The sequence below is a fragment of the Annulohypoxylon truncatum genome, assembly GCF_022578515.1.
Source record: "Annulohypoxylon truncatum strain CBS 140777 unplaced genomic scaffold F4807scaffold_11, whole genome shotgun sequence".
Taxonomy (NCBI): Eukaryota; Fungi; Ascomycota; class Sordariomycetes; order Xylariales; family Hypoxylaceae; genus Annulohypoxylon; species Annulohypoxylon truncatum.
Window position 1 is genome coordinate 448210 of NW_025953797.1, and position 22920 is coordinate 471129.

The 22920-nt window shown below is 49.2% G+C and overlaps 11 protein-coding genes across 11 annotated transcripts; 6 read left to right on the forward strand and 5 right to left on the reverse strand.

The window, feature by feature from the left end:
- The first annotated feature begins 67 nt into the window (after positions 1–67).
- On the forward strand, positions 68–2932 carry F4807DRAFT_44106 (uncharacterized protein). The gene is made up of 3 exons (XM_047999350.1): positions 68–491; positions 552–688; positions 737–2932. The coding sequence occupies exons 1-3, from the start codon at positions 394–396 to the stop codon at positions 2815–2817; spliced, it is 2316 nt and encodes a 771-aa protein (XP_047855458.1). The 5' UTR covers positions 68–393; the 3' UTR covers positions 2818–2932.
- F4807DRAFT_44087 (uncharacterized protein) lies at positions 2933–3351 on the forward strand. Its single transcript, XM_047999333.1, has one exon. The coding sequence runs from the start codon at positions 3047–3049 to the stop codon at positions 3263–3265; it is 219 nt and encodes a 72-aa protein (XP_047855459.1). The 5' UTR covers positions 2933–3046; the 3' UTR covers positions 3266–3351.
- Positions 3352–3627: 276 nt separating this feature from the next.
- F4807DRAFT_420910 (Sec1-like protein) lies at positions 3628–7088 on the reverse strand. Its single transcript, XM_047997542.1, has 5 exons — positions 6698–7088; positions 6571–6608; positions 6387–6474; positions 5981–6330; positions 3628–5921 (listed from the first exon to the last, which is right to left on the reverse strand). Exons 1-5 carry the CDS (start codon positions 6729–6731, stop codon positions 4260–4262), a joined length of 2172 nt encoding a protein of 723 aa, XP_047855460.1. The 5' UTR covers positions 6732–7088; the 3' UTR covers positions 3628–4259.
- A 201-nt stretch (positions 7089–7289) lies between these two features.
- F4807DRAFT_420912 (uncharacterized protein) lies at positions 7290–8631 on the reverse strand. The gene has a single exon (XM_047997543.1). It carries the CDS (start codon positions 8563–8565, stop codon positions 7621–7623), a length of 945 nt encoding a protein of 314 aa, XP_047855461.1. The 5' UTR covers positions 8566–8631; the 3' UTR covers positions 7290–7620.
- F4807DRAFT_420914 (NAD(P)-binding protein) lies at positions 8626–10211 on the forward strand. The gene has a single exon (XM_047997544.1). The coding sequence runs from the start codon at positions 8757–8759 to the stop codon at positions 10017–10019; it is 1263 nt and encodes a 420-aa protein (XP_047855462.1). The 5' UTR covers positions 8626–8756; the 3' UTR covers positions 10020–10211.
- A 122-nt stretch (positions 10212–10333) lies between these two features.
- F4807DRAFT_44146 (uncharacterized protein) lies at positions 10334–11251 on the forward strand. The gene is made up of 2 exons (XM_047999385.1): positions 10334–10733; positions 10803–11251. Exons 1-2 carry the CDS (start codon positions 10647–10649, stop codon positions 11166–11168), a joined length of 453 nt encoding a protein of 150 aa, XP_047855463.1. The 5' UTR covers positions 10334–10646; the 3' UTR covers positions 11169–11251.
- A 165-nt stretch (positions 11252–11416) lies between these two features.
- Positions 11417–12472, reverse strand: F4807DRAFT_44152 (synaptobrevin). Its single transcript, XM_047999388.1, has 2 exons — positions 12358–12472; positions 11417–12292 (listed from the first exon to the last, which is right to left on the reverse strand). The coding sequence occupies exons 1-2, from the start codon at positions 12390–12392 to the stop codon at positions 11614–11616; spliced, it is 714 nt and encodes a 237-aa protein (XP_047855464.1). The 5' UTR covers positions 12393–12472; the 3' UTR covers positions 11417–11613.
- A 369-nt stretch (positions 12473–12841) lies between these two features.
- F4807DRAFT_420917 (P-loop containing nucleoside triphosphate hydrolase protein) lies at positions 12842–15630 on the forward strand. The gene is made up of 2 exons (XM_047997545.1): positions 12842–13095; positions 13151–15630. The coding sequence occupies exons 1-2, from the start codon at positions 12994–12996 to the stop codon at positions 15401–15403; spliced, it is 2355 nt and encodes a 784-aa protein (XP_047855465.1). The 5' UTR covers positions 12842–12993; the 3' UTR covers positions 15404–15630.
- An 88-nt stretch (positions 15631–15718) lies between these two features.
- On the forward strand, positions 15719–18287 carry F4807DRAFT_44209 (uncharacterized protein). The gene is made up of 5 exons (XM_047999439.1): positions 15719–15817; positions 15870–16869; positions 16975–17269; positions 17458–17495; positions 17586–18287. Exons 2-5 carry the CDS (start codon positions 16006–16008, stop codon positions 18078–18080), a joined length of 1692 nt encoding a protein of 563 aa, XP_047855466.1. The 5' UTR covers positions 15719–15817; positions 15870–16005; the 3' UTR covers positions 18081–18287.
- On the reverse strand, positions 18055–19463 carry F4807DRAFT_420926 (uncharacterized protein). The gene is made up of 3 exons (XM_047997546.1): positions 19202–19463; positions 18916–18983; positions 18055–18854 (listed from the first exon to the last, which is right to left on the reverse strand). Exons 1-3 carry the CDS (start codon positions 19260–19262, stop codon positions 18531–18533), a joined length of 453 nt encoding a protein of 150 aa, XP_047855467.1. The 5' UTR covers positions 19263–19463; the 3' UTR covers positions 18055–18530.
- A 349-nt stretch (positions 19464–19812) lies between these two features.
- On the reverse strand, positions 19813–22746 carry F4807DRAFT_459176 (uncharacterized protein; the record flags this gene model as incomplete). Its single annotated transcript, XM_048001316.1, has 2 exons — positions 19813–21939; positions 21991–22746. 2 exons carry the CDS (start codon positions 22744–22746, stop codon positions 19813–19815), a joined length of 2883 nt encoding a protein of 960 aa, XP_047855468.1.
- Between the last annotated feature and the right edge of the window lie 174 nt (positions 22747–22920).

Below are 22920 nucleotides of genomic sequence, written 5' to 3' on the forward strand. Positions count from 1 at the left end.
ATCATCATCGTATTTCCACCGGTCGCCTTTCCAATTGATCCTTCCTGTCGGACGATTTTAATCACCATTCCCAAGCCAAATCGGCTTTGGCGATATAACAACTGTGACCCTAGACCTGGAATTCCCTGAGCCCGACACATCTCACCACCAAAAATCCTCCTATCGCCCTCCACCTTTCCACCCTTTCACCCCGCACACGCCAGGTGTTTCTCCAAAAAGAATAATAAAACAATCCAAGCAACCTCGTCCATTCAAGTTCACCCAAACCCGAATCGCCGTGTTTCGTACCACTCGACTACAACTACGACTACGACTACGTGCGCGTAGACCACGGACTTAGTCCATTATAAATCTATATCACTCAAATTTAGACAACTTGTCATATCAGATGCTATGGCAATACGATATTCAGTAGACGCGTTAGTTTTCCTGCGCGAGTCGCCGTTATGTACCAAACCAAGCACACTTCCTCCTGCGGAAGAGTGGATGGGGTACGTTGAATCCGATAGCAATGGGATTGAGTTTACATCTTATGCTGACTGATCCTGTAGACCACCTCCCGAAACCTTTCGCAATAGCCAAGGCAATAAGCCTGGAGGAGAACGAGGTAGAAACAATGACAACTTTCTGTTGGACCAATCTAACCGACGACTAGGGGTCGATCGACATGCTTCGCGGAATGCTGGTAGTATGTCCACGCACCCTTCTCCCTCCACTTTCTCTAACATGAACCTAGATGCCGAGGATATTATCCTTGGGCCACCACGAACGACATTCTCGTCGGCAACGCTCTCGAGAGCTAACAAACCTTTCGACAGTGAGAAGAATCCAAAGGAAGCTGATACCCGAGATCGGTTTGCTTTCCGTTCTAGGAACGGCGACGCTGACAACTCGGATCGTTTCCGTGAGCGAGATCGCGAGGGCAGGAACAACTTTCGCCGCCGCGGCGATGCTGACCAAGACAGCGAGGGCTGGAGCACGGTGAAGCCCCGTAAGAGTTTCGGGCACGAAGGTGCTGAACGGTTCCATGGCCGCATGGGTGACCGCACCGACCGCTTCGGAGGAGATCGTCGACCACGCGACCAGGACGATCGCGACAACAGTGATCGACCTCGTCGAGCTTTTGGCGAATTCAGTAAAGACAAGGAAGGGGACGAAATCGAGAAGCCTCGTAGAAATGGGGTGAATAGAAACAGAGCGGAGCAACCTTGGATGAGAGACAACGGCAATAACGGTAATGGCGATGCCTCTGGGCCTCGAGGCTTTGATCGATTCAAAAGTTGGAGGGAGAGGAATGATGATCATCAAAGCGACCTACATCAAGATAAGCCAAGAGAGAGAACTTTTGATCGAAAATGGGATCGAGATCGGGATCATCGTCAAGAGCGTGAACCCGAATGGCTCGATGAACCTGCCGAGGAGCCGGCTCAAGCTCATACGCAAGAAGATTTCAAGAAGTTCATGGAAAGTATGAAGGCAGGAAAGAATCCAGCTAAGGCTGAGCCTGCCTCTAGTTCGGCCGCCGAAGCATCTACAGCACCGGAGAAAGTTGAGAACGAGAAGGTGAAAGTTAAATCAGCGCCGGCTATTGAGATAGGACCAGACAAGTTCTTTGCCGCATTTGGTCAGAGCACAAGCATTGAGACGCCTGGAAATGTTGGCGAAGCAACCAAGGAGAATGCTGTTCCTGTTATTAAGCCCAAGTCGGGATCCAGGTTTCAGAAGCTTTTCTCATCACAAGAAGAGTCAAAACGTCAGGTCGAACCCCCAACTCCTGCTGCTAGTGCACCCCCACCAAGCGAGATGAATCCTCTCTTAGCTATGACCGGGGCACACCCACAGAATGACACAGCCGAGAAGGTTGCTTTCCAAGCACTACTTCAGAAACTTCAGAAGCAGACGCTACAGGCTACCACCCCACCATCCAGCGGGTTTGCAGAGCCTCCCCCGAACCACGCGATTGCCTCGCCCGGCCCCTATCAGCCTTATATACAAGAGCGTCGTGAGGAGCCGCTCATTCGTGGTCCTCCACAGGGTCAGGAAATTCCTACCCCTAGACAGCACCTAAACCCGCAATATGCCGGGATGCGCTCGGAGCAGCAGGTGCTACAAGATCTTATTGGACAACGTCATCTTAGCCAGAGTCAGAACGCAGGGCGCTCTGATCAACCGTCAAGGAACAGCAACAGTAATGCCGAGTTCCTCATGACTCTCATGCAAAGCGCCCGCGCAGCTCCCGAGGGCCGGGGAACTGAGCAGCTTGCTATGAGAATGCCGCAACCCTCTAGGCCAGCGCAGATTCTTCCAACACCCGATCGAGATTTGGACTATCATGAGCGCGCCATCTCGCAACACCAGGTCGGTCGCTCTACCAACCTACCCAGCTTCTTTGACGAGGCCCAGTTGCATCACCGCGAACAAGACAGTCGCCCACAACAGCCCACCCAGATCCTTCAACGTCAGCCCCCTCCTGGCTTGGATCAGATACACCCAAGCGCTTGGATGCAAAACAGCGGACAGCAGATGCCACCCCCTGGGCGACCTATGATCCCCCCTCCAGGTTTGGCAGGGAACCCGCGCAACGGTCCCATTCCGGGAGGCTTCCCTCCCGGAAACTTCCCTATTGGTGGATTTCCTCCGGATGGAATAGCTGGTCCGCCGCGCAACATGGCTCCACCTCCTGGCTTTTTTGGTGGACCGCCGCCGCCAGGATTCATACCTCCTGGAATCCCTGGGTTCCAGGGACCGGAGAATGTAGCATTTGGTTTCGACCACCGCGGTATGCCTCCTCCGCCCGGTGCTTTCCGCCGAAACTAGGAACTAGGACTTCTCTGAGGATAGTAATGTCGGTCAACCAACGCTGAATAATAAACATTATCCTGTACCAACCCTCTCGCATGTGAACTCGGATGAAACGTCTCGTTACACCTTGAATATCTCCTCCCCCAATGGTGACTATTGCTTGAACGTAAGGAAGGGGCGCTTACTTGTACTGGTAAAGTTGTGAATGTAAGGATTGAGGGTCAAGGAGCAGAGAAAGGCAGGAATGGGTTCGATTCCTTTTTTGTACTTGAGAAAAGGGGGACCTATAGGCACCGTTTGTATGATTGTAATATCCTCCTTTTGCCTCGCTACCAAGTCAAAACCGATACATCGGAGACGAGAAGTAACCCTGTTAATTACCGTGTTTTGGGTCTTTGGGTCCTTCGACGTGGTCGTAGTGACATGGCATTACAGGTATACCGGGCCAGTCCGTTTTGTATGATTTCCAATAAGGACGTAGTTGGACGAAAATATACGGAGCGCGTTTTGCTGCCGGGGAAATGGATACCGTACTCGCTCATTTTCTCTTCTGCCTCCCATCTTCCTGACCTCCGCATCCTTTTCCGTTGTGTAAATCGTATACGGCTTGAAATTTGGTTTGGTTTGTGAGTTACTAGCTAGTTACGTAGGCAGGTATTCTGCTTGAATTATAATTTGGCGGCGCAGGATTTTTGACATCCTGGACCTCCGGACTATCTCCCAGCGTGTACCGGACTTCGGGCGAAGGGATGATGACGGATCTAGCATGATGAACAAAAATATCTCGCTTGTAGGGCTTGAAAGCATTGTGCTTACCCGTATTATGTTTCTAGAAGTTAGTAGTAGCAGTCATCGTATCTAATTATCATACGGTTCATGGAGACCAAGTCAAGAACGCATACGATATTATTTAGATCTTATATGCCATTACTTATGATAGCCAGTTTGCGGGATACGTAGGTATGTGTTTACATATTATGAAATATGACCAGAGCATTCATTATAGGCGGCATATTGGTTCGTTGGCTAGTATTAGCTATCGAGTTAGATGCATGGGTTTATACCTAACTACTCTGGGCACCTAGGGGTAGTCAGTTAGGTCTCGCTCGATTCATAACAGTCTCGAAGGTGATCTAACCCCCTTACTCCTTTCCATCCAGAATTACGCAACCACATCTCAACTCAACGCTCGGTCTCTCGACATGACTATCAACAAGAAGGCCAACTCCTCAACGCCATGCTCTAGTTTACCTTGGGTAATATGCACGCGCCAACCCTCTTTATCCGGAATCTAATTTGATCTGGTCTGTCTCCAAGCGCGCGATCGGGCCGTAGCCAAGAACCAAGAAACGGCACACACAATTCTCTATCTGTTTTGGCGGGCGCCTCTCATTGTATATCTGCGGAACGAGGACCGCCCCTTTCTTAATCGACGTGAATCCGGTTCGCCCACTCAACTATCCCTTCTTCATGCCGAAGATGTTGCGTTTCTTCTTCTCCTTTTCTAGCTTATGGGGTTTCCCACTGCTTGACGATGTCATATCACTCGCGTTCGACGGCCTGGAGGAGTGAAGTGACATGGTACTCATCGCTTGCGTAGGTAAAGTGGAAGGTTCGCTGTTTAATCTCGGACCTCCTGGCAATCCGCCGGGTCCGGGTGGTCGTCCTGGTACTTTCTGAGCACCTCCGGGTGGGGGACGTTGCCCCGGCGGTCCTGGCGGAGCTCCCATTGGTGGAGGAGTAGGCCGTTCGCGTTCGAATAGGTGTGCGGGCGCTCTTGGGGGTGGTCTCTCCATTGGTATATCAAGTCTCCTCTTATCCACGCTTAGGTCACCTACTTGCCGTACAAATAGCTGCGGCGTTAACATATGGCTAGTAGCTAAAAAGACATCACGGTTCATAGCCGCGCCGACCTCATAGCACGAGCGTGATTCAGAGAATGTCGCCCCGCCAGCCATAAATACGATGATCCGTTGCCTGTTATCTACGACACGCCTCCCAGCGCCGGCCCAGCTAGGTTTTGCCGCTCTCAAGGAACCCTGACCAATGAGCGCATCCTCATTAGGATCTAGCGGTGGCTTGATATAGGGAAACGCGGTCTGATCTAAGGCGCCTCTGCATAAGTACTCCAGCATAGTCTTCACAGCAGGGTTAAACCGTGACATATAATTATCCTCAGCGACAGGTGTTTTGGTGTCGATAGGAAATAGGAGTCGAATATCCTTACGGACATCCTTGAGACCATGTGTCGTACGACCACCAAGTAGTTCCATATTTGTTATGATCTCTCCGTCTTGCGGCGGCAACGATGCGTGCGCTAACAGTCTCTTGACATCCTCAGGTATTACTCCATCGCGAAAGAGGAGATATATTATAATGAGACGAAGGCGGTCTGACTGGGTCACCGCGTCGTCATCCAGAAGGCGAACAACTGTATCCAGGACATTTTTGGGTTTCCGATTGTCCTCATCAAGGCCCGTAGCCATATCTTGCTCTATAGGTGACATCTCGTTCAGTTTGTGATGTTGAAAGATGTTCATACACTCTTGTGCCATCGTGAGATGGAGAGAATAGGCATCTTTCATTTCCTGGAACTGTGGCAGTCCCGCCATCATATCTTTGATCGCATTTAAGCTAGTGGTGTCGCTGTTTGCGTTGGTAAAGTGCGGGTTTTCGTCCAAGAACCTCTGGAAGTCGCCCATCAATTTATCGATGGTATCCTTCATATGCCTATGTCGATTTTCTACCCATACTTTATCCTTGTCGGTGAGCTCCATATCCTTCTCTTCAGCATCTGGAGATCCCTCATTGACGGTCATGTGAAATGTCGTCTTGTCCCCGTCCTTAATTGGCAGTAGGTCATGCGCCATTGCTTGATACGTAAACTCGTGTATCAAGGGAGCCATAAGATCCATAGACCTATCGGTCACTATAAGAACTCCTTGCGGACGAGAACTCGGCGGTGGGAAATTGGGATTCCATTGCGCATATTCGTCCAACTCCTCAGATATAAACCGGGCAAGGTGGGACGATAGCACGCTGGCCTCGTGAATTGGATTCTGGGGTCGGTAATAACGAACCTTGGGATATTCGCCGAGGGCCACGCACAACCCAGTAATCTGTCATTCTTTCAGTCAACCAAAAGGCGCAAGAAGTAAGATCGCGTCTTTCTACAAACCTTCTGAGCTAAGTCTTGCATGTGTTTTCGTATCAGCCCATTACAGGAAGGGTGGTATAAAATCGGAAAACTCCAGGGATCTCTGAACGTGACGAGATGCGATTCGCGGGGGAAGAAGTCGATGGACAGAGTCTCGAAGCCGGCAATGGCCTGCTTTGCTAGAGCAGAGCCGTCTATCCGCCTCCTTAGCTGGGGATCGAGCACGGTGGTCCATACTAAGAAGGTCCTCTGATACCTTCGACGTTCGATATCGGCCATAAGACAGTCGACAATATGCGGTTGCGGCGACAGGATATAAATAGCGTCCATGGTCGGGTTCATCTCCCTGCGATCTTCGATGCTTTCGATGTCTGTAACACCCCCTTCAGCCAATGCGCCAGAAGCAGAACGTGGTCGGGCAACGTACTCGCAATGTTATGATTGAGAATATCATCTTCCTTGACGACATTGTCAATAATTCTCTTGGAATCATGGTCGACAACTAGAATTTTCCACTATTTGTATATGCCTTGTCAGTATAAGGATCTGGACGACGAGACAACCTAAGTAATATAATAATAACAATAATTGCATAATTGGGTGTAACTCACATCACCGGCAGTGATATTCTTAACAGTGTTTATGATAACTATGCGCAGGTAAGAATCCACGGTGTTAGCAAGACGTGCAACGAGTTGGATCTTGCTGACCAGAAGGTGGAATATGGGGAGGTCTCACTGTCGCGTTGCTCTTCGATCACGGATACCCCCATCTTGGCTATTAGCCCGAGGGCACTATCTAGCCCTTAGAGGTAGGAGGTTATTTAGACGGGGGTTACCTAGGTAGAACAGACGTATGGTGGTGGTGGTGTTGGTGAAGATGGACACTATGCAAGCTACCTGGAGGCAAGCTCCTATAAGTACCTAAGGCTAGCTAAAGACCGGTGTAATGCACCAATGCTGCTGGCAGTTGCTTGCTCGTAGTACCTAGGAAGCTATAACAAGCTATCAGGTGCACCAGTAGGAGAAGACAGCGGGTTTCGCAAGCGGTGAGTGGTGGATGTTGACCGTTTGGGATGTTGAAAAGGTTGATTAACGCATTAGAACTGATAACTGACAACGAGTGAAGGTGGAGGGAGGATTGAGTTTCAATGCGAAGGGGCTACAAGAATGTGATAATGTGGTACTTCCTCCTTGGCGGGGTCGATATGCACTAAATGGCTGGTCGTCAGCGGTTGGGTTTCAGGGAACTAATCCACTAATGCGACCAAGTTTTGGACGCTAAAAGACAGAAGCTTCCCCACCTTCCCACTTCGTCATTCTTAGTCAAGGGACAAGTAAGGTTAACTGCTGCTGCTGTCTCTGACTTCAATCTAAGCAACTTTGTATTTAAGGTTACCTAGTATGCTGTAGTGGAATGGATATTACATATAATATCCATATCGACTATCGTAACGTGGAAAGGAATACAAGAAAAGGTAACCACCTACCTAGGTAGTACCTATTTTTATACACTCACGCTTTGTTTTTCGATATACGCGTGGCTGTATCATTTGGAAACAAATGCTAGTCTATAAAAAAGGGGTATCTCAATGCGACAAGTCGCTCTCAAAATGGCATACGTTACAGTTACAATAAGACAACCGTTGAATCTTTGCCCTGTCAGCCTGTTCCCAAATATTTCTCCACATCAGGGTTGCCATAGAATTGTCTTCGGAGCTTCTCATGCCGTTTCTTATCCTCCAACGCCATCTTCCGTATCTTTTTAGCGTCGAAAGTCTTCGGCTTCTCTTTTTTGGCTGGTAGATTCTTTGGTACCTGCACACCTATTCCTAAGGTATCGTTCTTCGGCTTCACTTTAATGGGATATTGCATGCCTTGTTGCTCAACACCTAGTCCCTTTCGAGAGTCTGGATCCCAGCCTTGTGATTGGAGGACGCTCAGACCCATTCGCGAGCGGTCTAGTGCCGAAGGTGGATGGGAATGAGCCATGCATACTTGATGAGCTATTGATGCTTCGTGCGGTCGGGATTCTGCTTTTAATTTTTCGCTAGACTTGGGATCCTCATCTAGCGGTAACTGACAGATTTCACAGATCTGAGATGTGGTGGCGTCCGAGTCTTTTGTTGACGCAGTTTGACTAGGTTCCTTTTCCTTAGGCAATACTATGCTCAGATATAAATCAGACACGGATTGAGAAGAATTCCCAGGTGCATTATCTTCAGTGGTTTTTAAGTTACCCGAAGAAGCTGGAACGAAGACCACTCGCTTTCGTTTGAGTCCTGATCCAAAAGGTCGTTTGTCTTGAAGAGGGATGTCATATTCGGGATCGCTCCATTCCTCATGCGCCATTGCAGGAATCAACAAGTTCGTGTGTTCGAATTTAGGCGGGCTTGAAAATGGCAGTAAGACTGAATATGCCAAAGTGCTTATTTTTCTGGTGAGCTTGGAAAACTGAAGTGAGGAAGGGAAAGTTAAAAGCGATAAGAAAGGCTGATAGGCGCCAATGTGATGAGGCGAAAGTCGAGTGACAGGGATCTTTCTTAAAAGTGGAGATGTTTCCTTGGCGTTATCAGCCTTGCATTTCCGATCTTTCACCCCTGTCATTTTCTGTTAGCGCAAGAATTTCAGAGAGCTGTCGTCACAGCCCCCTGCCTTATAATTACAGTTTACGTAGCCCGTATTTTGTACTACGGGCCACGTCGGAGTGATGGAAGTATCAAGCAATTGAATTTTACTAATTCTTCTTTCGTTCACTTCATCTCATTCCACATCCTCGTTACTTTCGTTGACTTATTATGCCTATCCCATTACTTTGGGAGACATATGTAAATGGGCCCCCGGCGTGGGTGCCCGGCTGGGCGCGCGATCCATGGACGTTGTTCCAGATCGGAGCTGTTGCCGTATTCCTCATCGTTCTGAAGCGCTACTTCAGCGGCGCCAGAACTCTGACGGAACGTAATATGCACGGCCGGGTAGTTATGATAACCGGCGGAACATCAGGTATAGGCGCCGTCGTCGCTCGAGAACTAGCCGCACGAGGAGCCCAGATCGTACTCCTAACCCGATTGCCGCCGTCAAACCCTTTCCTCGCAGACTATATAGGGGAATTGCGCCAGCAAACAAAAAACCATATGATATATGCCGAACAAGTCGACCTCTCGTCTTTACATAGTATCCGTCAGTTTGCTACGAAGTGGATCGACAATGCACCACCGAGACGCTTAGACATGCTTATCCTATGCGCTGCTACGATTACACCTCCTGGAAAGAGCCGTACAGAGACGGAGGAAGGGATTGAAGAGATGTGGATGGTCAATTACCTCGCCAACTTCCATTTGTTGGGAATTTTAAGTCCGGCGCTCCGAGCCCAGCCTTTCGACCGCGACGTACGAGTAATTATTCCGACATGTTCTTCTTACATCCGGTCCCCATCACTTAACAATGAATTGGTGAAAAAGGAGTGGACTCCAGGGAAAGCTTATGCTAGAAGCAAGCTGGCTTTGATGGTATTCGGACAAGCCTTCCAGAAACATCTGGATGCGTATGAGCGACCAGATAAACTCCCAATGAACTCTCGAGTCGTCTTTGCCGACCCTGGTTTTACTCGCACTCCTGGAATGAGGCGGTGGTTGACCCGTGGCACGATCTGGGGCTTAATTGTGTATCTATCTTCTTACTTGGTACCATGGTTTTTCTTGAAGAGCCCGGAAATGGGTGCTCAATCTATTCTACACGCCGCAATGGACCCGGATCTAAGCAGAGGAACTGGCGGAAGATTCATTAAGGAATGTATGGAGGTCGACTTTGCCAGGATAGATATTAAGGATGAAGAGGTCGCAAAGAAGCTTTGGGAAGCAAGCGATAAGCTGATCGAAAAGACTGAAAAGGATCAGGCCGCACTGAGAGTCCTAGAGAAGAAGCGCCAAGAGGTGAAGGAGAAGGAGAAGCAGGAAAAAGAGAAAGCGGAGAAAATTGACGCCTTGATAGGTTCCATCAAGAAAGGAAAGGAGGCTGAGAAGAAAACTTCACGGCGGAAAGGGAAAAAGGCGGCATCATGAATGTACGAATAAATAGATGGGAAATAGATGGTATAATATTGACGATCCTCATCCTGGTTCCAACTCCCCTCCGGCATGGCACATAAAATGGCAAGGTAACAATAAAGCCTGAAGATAGAGTGCTTGAAATCTACATAAAGATCAAATCTATTATAGATGAGTCTCTAGTTCATTTATACTATTCTCTAGTTACCTACCTAGACATTTCTAGTCGCCAAAGTTATATACAACTATAGTATTTCAACATCCTGTAGAATTGCACGTTGATTTGAATCTTCCCAGCCACTATTGGTAGACGCCGAAACCGCTAACTTGTCTTTATACCCCTGACGTCCAAGGAAGCGTACCTAGTAGGCTGCATATCTGTACATATTGTCCTAATACGATAATGGTAAAAACATTGAGAATGGCTTGCTAAAAGATACCGAGATGTGGAGGACTTTACTTCATCCTTGCGACATCAAGTACATATTTCGGAATAGAAGCCGAATCTACACCCGTTTTTACCAAGGTCGTGGTAACACTTATCGGAATTCCCGATTAATATTTAGAGGCAAATTTTCTGGCTTATGAATTTGTTTGAAAATGATAGACATATTCTCTCATGAATCCAATAATTAACAGAGCATGATGTTACGGCACTCGATTTCGCAAATCTTTGGTGGAAAGCACCCTGCTTTATCTCCACGTGGGGATGACGACATTGGACCTCGGGTCAGTTCAGTCTCGAACTTAGTCGCATTCATCTATCTATTCCCACGTCTTTACTAACCTTAATTCCAGCCCAATCGACCGTCAAACCCTACCATTTCATTTTCAGTAGTTGGACAATTACATCAATTTCCCCATCACGATTTAACTCCACCACATTTTCAAGAATCCGCTCCCATGGCGGCCCCGGCAATCCAACCACCGCCGCGCGTCAGTCACATGCCATCTGCGCCGGCCCCTTTCTCTTCGGCGCCGACCATGATATCACCAGTAGTAACAAGAGATGCTTCGAATCTGCACCCGGTATTCTTTACGGAGAGGTTACGAAAGTCGCCATTCGTACTTGACGCCGTAGGACTGACTAGTCCTGTCGCGCATGGCTATGCTTATGAAGAAGCACGGAGGAGAGCCGGTGGAGCTATTCCAGCTTTGTTATGAGGAGTACTTTTGCGATGGAAAGTATGGAAACGGAGAGACTCATACGGCTGCCGAGTCAATCTTAAAGGGTGCATTATATTACCATAAGGCGATACACACAAGGATAAAAACCAACTTGGGACGATCTGTTTGAGGCTAGGAGTACAGGTTGTATGTACATGAGATATGAGCAGAAAGCCTTTAGATTCTCGGGTATCGCCGTCAACAAAAGGAACGGAAGGGGTCGCTATTCCCATAAACTCGATATCAGCTGAAGTTCCCCTAATTTACCCTATCCTACCTAGGAAAAAAACGCCTGTAGAAATACAATTCTGCCTCAACGTACGAGGCCTGTCGCTTTCTCTCGCGAATAAATATGTAATCCCGTAGCGCAAGTGCACCCTATCCGTCAAAAGAAAAGAGATGATTAATTTTGATTTGTTCTTTTTTACTTCGTCTTTCCGGCTCATCCCGTAGCGTTCTTAACCGCAATCACTATTGCGACCACGATCAAGACAAGCACTATGATAAGCAGCGCCATGAGCTTGACGTTCTTCCACCACATCTGCCGTTTGAGACCACGACTCCGAACCCTGAACTCGCGCGCGCTGCCGCCTAGGCGGTCCGTCTTATCAACAAGCAGATCGATGCGCTCGCCCCTCTCGAGAAGGCCCTCGATGTTGCGCGTCATGATGCCGCGGACGTCATCTATCTCGCGGTTGGCATTCGTGATGGCGTCGTCGCGGCCGCCGCTCGTGGTGCCGAACTCGACCATTAAATTCTTGAGCTCGGCGTTGAAGCTGCCGGCGCCGTAGTTCGGCATGTCCGCGAAGTCGGCGGATCCGGCATCGAACTCGTCAAAGAAGCGCTTCCGGATCTCGAACAGGAAGCCGAAGGGCACGCGGCGGCCCAGCGACGACTCCGCGATCACAAGGAAGGTGAGCCCACCGGCGGACGGGTTGCCCGGATGCGCCGACGACGCCTCCGAGATGTAGTGGATGTGGTGCTGGCCATGCGTGTACGTGAGCTTCTGCGGCGAGTCGTGGTCGATCTTGGGTAGGATCAGGGAGGCGAGCGACGAAGTCTTCGACGACGAGGACGTCGTGCACTCGGAGAGGATAGTGGTGTGGTGCGCGATGCACGAGCTGCCTGTTTGTTAGCCTACTCATTGGTTGTCCTTCGACGTAAGGCATTGTAGATCGAGACGCACTAGAGAAGTGGAGTTTGTGTCGATGAAGACGCCATCGCGGATGCTGTGCTAGGGCTCCTATCCTAGACCTAGAGAGGCTGATCGTTCGGACTTTTGAATTAAATATTTGATAGCTTAGGGGAACTTAGGGGGAAGGAATTGGAAAATTGATGGAGACAAATCTTGGAATAGAAAATGATTTGAGCAAAGTTTAAGTCAGCAGTTCCGGAGCGTTGGGTCTAAGCTGCCTTCTAGCCAAAGGTAATGACGACGGGAAAGCGCTCTATGATAGGCTGACCAATGAGAAATCAGGTTTCACAGTTACCTAGTCATTTCCATTAGGGAGGTACCTAGGCACCTATATGCTAGTACTCCGTGCGCAAAGTAGATGCAACACGGTATCCGTCACGCAAGCCACACAGATAACGGATAAACCGTGGGGTTGATAAGAAATTTTAAGAATTTAACTAGTCAAGTTCTTTTAATGCGTATCGATAACTGACATCGAACAAAATGTTGAAGTCGACGATTTCACATTTGCCTCCAGAGTTTTCATCTTGAAGGAATCAAGCGAAAGATCCTCAATTACAGGCCAATCTGGATGGGAGGGAATCAGTTCTAATATGATTCCTGAAATTCCCACACTCCATATGCGCCATGAGCCTCCTTTTCAGAATCGGATCGGCTAGATCAAGCTGCGCGCTTCTCTTATGTCGCAAACATGCTTTTTCAACTACAGCTAGAGCACCCAGGACGGGCGTAAGCATGCCACCATGTTACATATTCATTGATGTGCCTATTAACAAACATATAGGGAAAAGCATGGAAGAAGAGAAAAGAAGCTGAAGCTTCTGCCTACGGGGCCCTGTTTCCTTCGAAGGAAGAGGAGATGATACGGCATGTAGTGGGACGAAACACGAAGAAGACATACTCCATCTTCCGCGGTCTTATGCTTGGCAAATATGACCTGCTCATGAATACATCGCGGAGCTGGGCAGCGAGACAGAATGAGTATAAAGGATTCGGGCTCGTCTCCAAACTTGACTTGGACCGCGAGGTCAAGCTGTTCAGAAACTCTCTCGAAAAGGCTTGCGACTTGGCTGGCGAAAACCAAGCTATTTCGAAGAGCAACAACCCCCTATTCTGGGGTTTACGCAATGCCTTCATCGAAACTGATATGGACGGCCTCACCCAACACCTGGTATATAGCTTTCAAAATTTCCTCATGCGCTCGAGATTCCCCAAGACTATCATCGCCACTCATAAAAAAATTGCGGATTTCCGATATCCATATGAATGGTTTCCCGCTACAAGAGCCTTGCAGCGCACGATTCACCTACACGTCGGCCCAACAAACTCGGGGAAAACTTACAATGCCCTCAAAGCATTGGAGAATTCCAAGTCTGGTATTTACGCAGGACCGCTCAGGTTATTAGCACACGAAGTTTATTCTCGGTTCATGGCCAAAGGTAAGAAATGCGCCTTGGTAACCGGTGAAGAACAACGAATCCCAGAGGGCGAGGACAACTATTTCCGAAGCTGTACCGTCGAGATGACCCCTCTGAACCTTCCGGTGGACGTCGCGGTCATCGACGAGATCCAAATGATCGGGGACAGCGAGAGAGGATGGGCATGGACACAAGCGTTCCTTGGTGTGCAAGCTAAAGAGGTTCACCTCTGTGGAGAGGAGCGTACCGTGGATTTGATCCAATCCTTATGCGAAGTTATCGGCGATAAGTGCATTGTCACACGGTATAAGAGGTTAAACCCATTGGAAACCATGGAGAACAGCCTGGGATCACTCAAGAATCTTGAAAAGGGCGACGCCGTTGTCACCTTTTCGAGACTCAGCATACATCTATTAAAGAAGCAGATAGAAGAAGCTACTGGACGTCGGTGTGCTATGATCTACGGATCACTGCCACCGGAAACCCGTGCTCAGCAAGCCGCGCTCTTTAACGATCCTGACAGCGACTATGATTTTCTTGTCGCTAGCGACGCCATCGGCATGGGCCTCAACTTGGAAATAAGGCGAGTCGTTTTCGATCAGACACATAAACGCACCGTCGGCGGTTATCGGCAAATAACGACTTCCGAGATCAAACAGATAGGGGGCAGGGCTGGCCGATACAGAACAGCACGTCAGGCGGCCAACCCGGAGCCAGAATTGAGTCAGCCAATTACGGCTAGCCAACCCGGACTTGTAACAGCCTTCGAGGCTAGTGATCTCAAGGTCATCCAAGAGGCTTTTAGTAGCGAACCTGAACCTATACAGTCGGCTGGCATACAACCTCCGCCTTCTGTGATTGAGAGATTTTCATCCTACTTTCCTCCAAGGACACCATTTGGCTACATCTTATCCCGCCTACGAGACATCGCACAGACTTCTCCAAAGTTTCACCTTTGCCGGGTAAAGGAAATGTTGGCCATTTGCGACTTGATCCAGCCCTTTCATATGTCTGTCTATGATCGTTGCGTCTTCTTGAATGCGCCGGTTGCCCTACGAGAGAGAGCGGGATCTGCGGTTGTGCAAGCTTTCGGAAAATGTGTTGCCACGATGAGCGGCGGTGAACTTGCCGATATTAAAGCTGTTGACCTAGAACTACTCGACGTCGACGAGAGGCTGTTCAAGAGTAAGGACAACCAAAGCGAGTACTTGCAACGGTTAGAAGCCCTCCACAAACAGATCACGCTCTATCTCTGGCTTAGCTATCGGTATACCGGCGTGTTTCGTAGCCAGAATTTGGCCTTCTATGTCAAAGGGATCGTCGAGAAAAAAATCGATGACCACTTAGGCAAGGTCAACGTCACCGAGACCGAGCGCAAGGCGAGATTGGAAAGAATCCGGATGAAGGCCGAGAAGACGCGGCGTAAGAAGAAGGCGCTCGTTGACGGTGAAGTTCCAACCGACGGCCCCAAATTGCCTGGCGAGTGGAACGAGGAAGGGCATGAAGAACCCCTTTTCAACGGTCCTGATGAGGTAAAACCTATCGGTCGACTAGATCCAAATGCCATAGAAACGGAAAGCGGGCAGACTCATAAGCCTATACGCTTGATAGGAGTATAAGAAGTAGCATGATCAGGTATGTAAAAACAATGGTGTACCATATAGCCAACTAGAGAAAGAAAGGATTTTGTAAGATAAAACTGATTATTGTACAAGATCCATATACTCTAGTGTTAGGCCAGGATCCAATAGGATATGCCTAATGAATAGGTCAACCACTCCAAGAAATTGTAGTAAAAAGATTTCCCCCTGACTCCTTTTTGTAGAATTGACATTATATGGGAAGGTGCATGGAAGCTTCATTCTCCACCTGCATCACGCATCGCGCAAGGTGCCTAAGGAAGGAGACAGGCGTCAGGCATATATTTTATTTACAAGTTAGAGGCAAGCGTGAAGGGCTTGTCAATTTAGAAGAGGGCAAGGCAACTGCTTTGTAACAAATAACAAAATTCACCGTCGAAATCGGATACAAACGTAAATGGATCCCAAAACCAAAAATGGCCTATGCTGACTTAAAATCGTCTAGATGTTTGCATTTATCATTAGGCCTACTCGGCCTTCTTAGCCTCTACCAGACTTCCTATAAATCACAATATCAACAATGATTCTTTAATATCCTCATCCATCCCTATCTTTATTTTTAAGAATGCCGAAATACCATCATGGAGGACCGTTCGGAAGACATCAGTCCTTTCTCGGAATGGCCTCGTCGCAGGAGTACCACTAGTCGATGGAGACTTCGCAGCATCTCCGGCGTCGACGGACCAACAAGCAGGTTGCCCTCGTCGTCGGTGGCATCCGTAACGACTGCGAACCTGACCACTCGGCAATATACGAAGGAAACCTACAACAGCGCGCCCGTCTCCCCTAACACCTTCATCGACCCGCCACGACCGGCCAGAGATGGGTACGAGTGGGTCTGGTTCCCGGGAGGCTACTGGGCCGAACGCGAGATCATCGAAAGCCCTAGCAAGGTCATGAAGCATTTCAGGTGGCGCAAGCGCTCCGGCAAGAGCAGCTCCGGAAAAGACATGCAGGACGACTTACAGCACTCCCCAAACAGTAATGCGTGGGCTCAGATGCCCCAGCCCAGCCCCTTTCTCACCGAGGAAGCACACGTCCAGTCTCTTCAACGACCTACGTTGTCGCGCAAGGGCACCAGTAGCGAGAGCTGCGGGTCTATGTTCCCATTAAATCGAACGCTCGTACAGACGCCTCTAAGTAGCCCCTATCTGACCGAAGAGGCCCATGTCCAGTCACTCCAAAGATCGCCCTTACTATTTGGTTGCCATGGCTGTGACAGCGGTACATCCATCCCGAGACTGACTTCGAAGCCTATTCAGAGTTCGCCGCTCACGAGCGGTCACGGAGGTTCAGACTCCGCTACTCCCACCGGAACGCCTGTAGAGAAGCCGACAAGCACTGCAACAGCTTCCCTTTCTTCCATTATTCACATATCGACGACTAGCCAGGAGGGTAAGTCCAAAAAGTCGTTTATGGCGAGAATCCTCCCAGATCATAAACCGGTAAGTTAAGAACCCGAGCCTAATTCCGGCTTCCTCCTAATCGCCTACTCTCGGTAATCTTACTCCTGCCGGAACGCTAACGAGTATTTGCCGCCACTCATGTAGAGGTTCAAGAAGACGCCCGACGACGACGAAGATTTCAATTATAGCTACGTGAAGAGTAAGCTCATAAGCCATAGCCAAAGCCCGTCGGCCATGCGGCGCGTAACATCGCTGCTGCGGGAGGAAGGTAAAGATAAGAAAGGCCGAGGCGATTGGTCGCGCAAACTCTTCGGCAAGAGCCCCTGGCATCGCGAAGCCTCTGCTAGCTCCGAGGCTAGTGTCACAAGCTCCGTTTCGAGCTCCGTCCGCGACGTACTCCGCGGCCGGACGCCGTTTACTAGTCCGGTTTCCGAAATAGGTGCGTGTTTTATATAGGGTATATCGCTTCACTTCTCGCTCTACTTTCCTTTCGCTTCTCTACCCTTCTTCCTACCTTTATGGGGAGGAAACTAATTTAAAGTAAAAGGGGGTAGACGAAAGGGGAGTCGGGGTAAGAAGACTAGAAAAAGTCATGAGTAAATTAGGTTGACTAACATGATATTAAAGACCGGTTCAACTCTTTCAGCGCACAATTCCCAGGTGGTGTAAGTCTATCCCTTCTTGATTTATCTGCCTGATGCCTTTATCACAGACTCTACCATTCCGAAGATTTTACAACTAATCATCACAAATAGGAAGCAACGCGCATAAAGACGCCACCGATCCGCGAGAGCGGCCACCGCGCTGGTCGACCGCGCTCATTCTTCTTCGACATCTCGACGCCGCCGGCACGCGCTACCAGTTCAGGAAGCAGTGAAGAGCATATCGAACCCTACAACACCCCTTTACCTACTGCCATTATCGAGCGGGATGAACAAGACAAGGGTGAGCCAAGGAACGAAATGGAAAAGGAGAGGGGGAGGGAGAAGCGGGATCTAGGCGACAAAGAATGGTGGGAGGTGCCGGTAGCCGTGCCACGGTACGGGGAGATGGCGCCCAGTTCCTTCGAGTTTGATATGCCAGAACATCTACCCAGCAGTCCCATGTGCCCGGCCAACACGCGCCACAAGTCCGGTGGCACCGGGGTCTGCGTGTACCACGGCCGAAGGAAGAGGAGCGCCAAGGAGAGGACTACGAGCAGCGGCGAAGCCCTGGATAGAGACGTATGGGTAGAGGCAGAGAAGAAATAAAGCCAGTACTACAGACTACACTGTTTATATGCAATACGTCGTGACCATACCACTACCACAATGATTTCATAATGCCATATATGTATTGCTTGCTGCCTTTTTTTACAGTGGCGATGTTACATGCACCAGATAACCGAACCGAACCGACGGAGGAGAAAAAACAAAGAATCACGCATTCCGAACCAAATCAACCCAAACCCGTATCCCCAACTCCGTTATGTAGAAATCAGAACCACCTTTCATTCACACGTGACGCCACAGCCATTCCTCCCACGAGTAATCCCGGTCCCGGAGAGTCCGAGGCAGCCTGAAATCCCGAAGGTACAAGCTCGACACCAGTGACCGACGCCACGAGCGATTCACGGGCGGAGTCGTAGGCACGGCGTGTACGGGGACGGGGACCTGGTAGTGGTAATGGCAGTTGTAGTAGCGCGGCAGCAGCGGCGACGTCTAGTCCTGCGTCTGCACCTTGTGGTCGCCCTTCACGGCCTCGGCGTAGGTCGGGGGCGCGGGGTCGTGGTGGCCGTGGCTGGGACCGGCAGCAGACGGGGTGCCGTTGTTCGCGGTGCCGTAGTTGGCGTGCGAGGGCGAGTGCGGTTGTGGTTGTGGTTGTTGCGGGCTGGCTCGGGGCGGGCGCTCGGATTGCGGCGGCTGCGACACGAAGACGTAGGTCACCCGGCCGCCGGGCTCGGCGTCCTGCGGCGCGCCGGACTCGTACTCGTACAGTTCGGGGAATTTGGAGATGATGTACCACGAGTGGATCAGGCCGGGGAGCTGGGTTTGGGTTTGTTAGTTTTTGAGGGGGGCCGTTTGGTGGATGGGGGAGGAGACGTACGTAGCCGAGTACGCAGAGCAGGATGTTGATGATGGAGTCGGCGGAGCAGAGGCCGGTTTTTACCCAGACTGTAGTTTGTTTCACGTCAGTTAGTCAAGCGTTCTAGAGAGTATGAATGAATATATTGGGATGCTTTAACGGGGAACCCTAGGTCGTCGCGGTGCGATGTATCTTGCGGAGCTTCCTTGGCTACCGGCTGGCTGGGCACGCGATAACAAGGCAGACGAATAGCGGCGGGCGGGGGCAAATGGGCGATGGGCTATGGGGGAGATGGGTCATGACGTACCGGGCAGAGGTGGAAAGAGGATGGCCAGGAGGCCGAGGAATAGGTCTGCGGAACAACACATGGTCGAAGATCCTTTGCTCGTAAATGAAATAGTGGTCTATAGAAATAATCGCGGTTGTCGATAAATAGGTAGAAAAAGGATTGAAGTGAAGTCGAGGCAGAAGAGAAACGATGTATGAGTCGTAAGGTGAGCTGAGTATAGTCGTACCGCAGACAGTATGGCGTGAAACTTCATACATGCAGTTTTACCTTCCTTCTTAGAGGGTTCAGCTGCGCTAGGCTGCAGACGCTAATGCAAGCCCACACTGTGTTTTTCCTAATAAGTGGTAGCAGAGGTACCTCTCGTCTCCTCATTGTGGCGGTGCTGTACGGATTAGTGGCTTGCGAGCCTCCTTAACCCCTAACTCCTTAATAGTTATGAGGTTAACTTTACATAAACTTTTCTTGCGAGTTGTCATTAACGGATCACATAGGTAAGCGATACTTGCTTGAGTAGGCATTGGATTCGATACTTAAATTGATTGATGACTGGATCATCCATAGGTATAACATACTCATAAAAAATGATGCCAACGATTTAGGAATCAATACATCCATAGAAACGAGGAGCATTAATCAACAATCTCAATGGTAGGCGACGTAGTTCCCTCCCTGTTCTCCCCAAGGTCTTCCGTACTCTCAACAGTAGCTACCGCCGGGCCCGCTTCAAGGATTTGGGGCTCCTCGTCTTCGTGTGTGCGCGCTTTATCCTTCTGTTTCACATCTTCAACAGCTTCTTGAGCGTGGGTTTCCTTTTCTTCATTTGTCTGTTCATTGTCAGCTTTGTGGCTCTGACCCTGAGGTTCCAGGCCCTTGTTCTCAATATCGTCAACAGTGGCCCGGTCATGTTCCTTATATCCTTCCTCCTTCACCTCTAGCTTCTCATTAACTGTAAATGGATGGCTACTTTCAGATTCTTTGGTAAACACAACTGCCTTTCCCCTGCGCTGGTGTTTCTCACGCTCTGTGTCCGCGTTGCGCCTCTCTGCCGATATGATCTTCGGGGAGGATCCGAACATCCGTATATTCGGGCGCTTATTTTGAAGATACTCTATTAACTCCGACTTGTCTAGCGTGTCTAGCTGCTTGACTTCTTCGCCTTGGCCAGACACAGCACTTTGCTTATATCTACTTTGGCTTATGGGACTATTCGGTTTTGTCGACTGGTTACTCGAGATTGCTATCCCAGACCCTTCTTTAGACTGATCAAAAATACTCGTGGTGGCACGGGATGTTGATAAGGGTGATTCCCCCGGAGCCAAACCTGGGCCACCTTTCCGAGACCGAGGGAGGAAACTTACAGAGCGCCGCTCTCCATGGGAAGCTGCCGTTGGTCTCTTTGCTGGACTCGTTTTCGGAGCGTACGTTTTGGTCATCCAATCTTCGCTTTCATAGGAATCATCAACCCATTCATCTTCCTCGGATGATTTAGGGCTCGAAATTCGACGGGTTGGATGGAGTCTAGTCAATTCCATGCCTTTTCCATCCTTTTTCTGCCCCAAGTCATCATTTTCTTTAGTCGTTGGGTGTTTTTTGTCCTCGCTTGGGCCACAATACACAACCTCCGGTTCTTCTCTCGTACCTTGTCTCTCCTGTCTTTGTCTGTTAAACCGTGATTCAAGCTTAGGCGATGGTGAACGGTGCATGAGTCGACCAACACGCCCTTGGATGGTTGGAAACTTTTTATCAATTTTTACTCGGAATGCCCATGGAAGATCTTGGTAATCCTCGTCAGCTCCCTCTAGGGCTTGTTGAGCCGCTGGCCCTTCGCCTTCTAGGCAGTACTGCAACATATTGAGTATCCACGAATCCAGCATGGATATAGAATCAGAGAAGTGGGGGATGTCGAAAAGTCTGGAGATGTCCAGCTTCAAGTCTTGCTTTAAGTCATCGGTATTGGATATCAAGTATTTTGATACCAACGTTTTCGAATAGCCGCAAACATCCCCTTGAGTAAGACTTTGTAGATTGCAAAGTTCTTCGAATTCTTCATCTGGGTTTGCAGACAATAAAATAAGTCTTTGCAAGGCTATAACTTCGGTTTGGTAGTCGCCAAGTTCTTTTGAGATTTTCCTTGCCAACCTGACAGGACGTTCAAACCTGGGTGCTGCACTATTCACCTTCCAACCCGGATTCTCACCTTGCAAGGGTACGTATTGAGGCAATTGAAGCCTTCTCGAATGGAATACCAGACCCGGCCATGACTGAAGCTGTTCCCCATATGAGCGGGCGTAATGGGGACCTTTAACATCAATAGATTGGGCCTTTGCCAACATCCATCTCATGAATGACCGACTTTTCATATTTTCGGGGTCGTTTTCTATGATCGAAAGTGCAAGTGGTTCAGATTGTCTCATTATGGTCTCAAGGCTGTCATCAGCTCCCGTTGAGTGTTCGAGTTCGTAGACTATTTGAGATACAAGAATATCGAGAAGCGCAAGCGTTGTCGATGTATCAGTAGTCATTCTTGACCAATCTTTAATGAATTTACGGGTGTTTCCCCAATATTCGGTGGCACCGACACGTGAGGAAATGCCCGCTACGGCAATATCACGAAGATCCCATACGCGGCCATCCCGGAGGAGGGCTACATATAACCCTTCATGAAATTCCGGCGGAAATACTTCCTGAAGGCGCTGGGGTATTGCAGAATCGTCTATGAAACTACACAGGCGATAAAACAGAGCAAGTATTTTGACCTGGGTAATTAGCAAAAGTACACGATGTCAGGGGATAGAAAGTAGACTTACCTCAGTCGAAGTTATACTTCCTTTGTTGGCGGTTACCACGGCGTGAAATTCATCGACAGCTGCTTCAATAACTTCGCGTTTCGTCGAAAATACACGGGGTCTATCAGGCTTATAGTGAACAGAGAGCACCTTTATCAGTTTCCAATATATCGTAAGCAGTCGTCTATCATCACCGTCCACAAGGCTGTCACATGCATGACACATGGTGCCATCATCTATCTCAGACAGAGTATTATAATCGCCTTGTTCCAGCAACAATTCGGCATATCCAATCAGAACTTGGGGTCTTTCCATGTGCTCGCGTAGATTTTCAGTAAAGAATTCTCTGGCAGAGGTAAAATGGCCTAGCCTCTGAAGACGGCAGAACTCTTCAAGGCTTTCGTCAAGATCTTCCTGAGCGGATAATGCTAGATGAACGGTAAGATCATTGGCATGACACGAATCCCAAACGCCATTAACTCTCCGTTTCAAAAGGACCTCATGTGGAACAGGAGGAGGTTGTGTAGGTTTCGTAGGGGCCACTTCGGTAGCTTTCTTAGAAATAGTGCTGGGAGGACTGCTACGACTCGGCGTCACATACTCATGCCGGTTCGCACTATCATGAGCTACATAGTGATCGGCTCGGGGTATGATCTGTTTTTCCTTATTTTGGCCTTCATGAATAAGGAAATTCCATAGACCTTGTTGATCGTCCCCTGGTTCAGATAGAGGAGACTTGGGATTTGTTGGCTTTGCTTTCGTTTGACTATCCGACATGGTGCTAGATGTAAATACTGAATCGCACAATCTACGTAATAGTATAAGTCGTGAACGAGAGTGCCGCGAATCTCATTGTTGTCGTCTGCTGAGATTGATCGAGGTGGAGCCTCTTTAGAAAGCTTCACGAAATGAGCGCCGAAACGCCACCAGAGATGGAGATTGTCCGCGAAC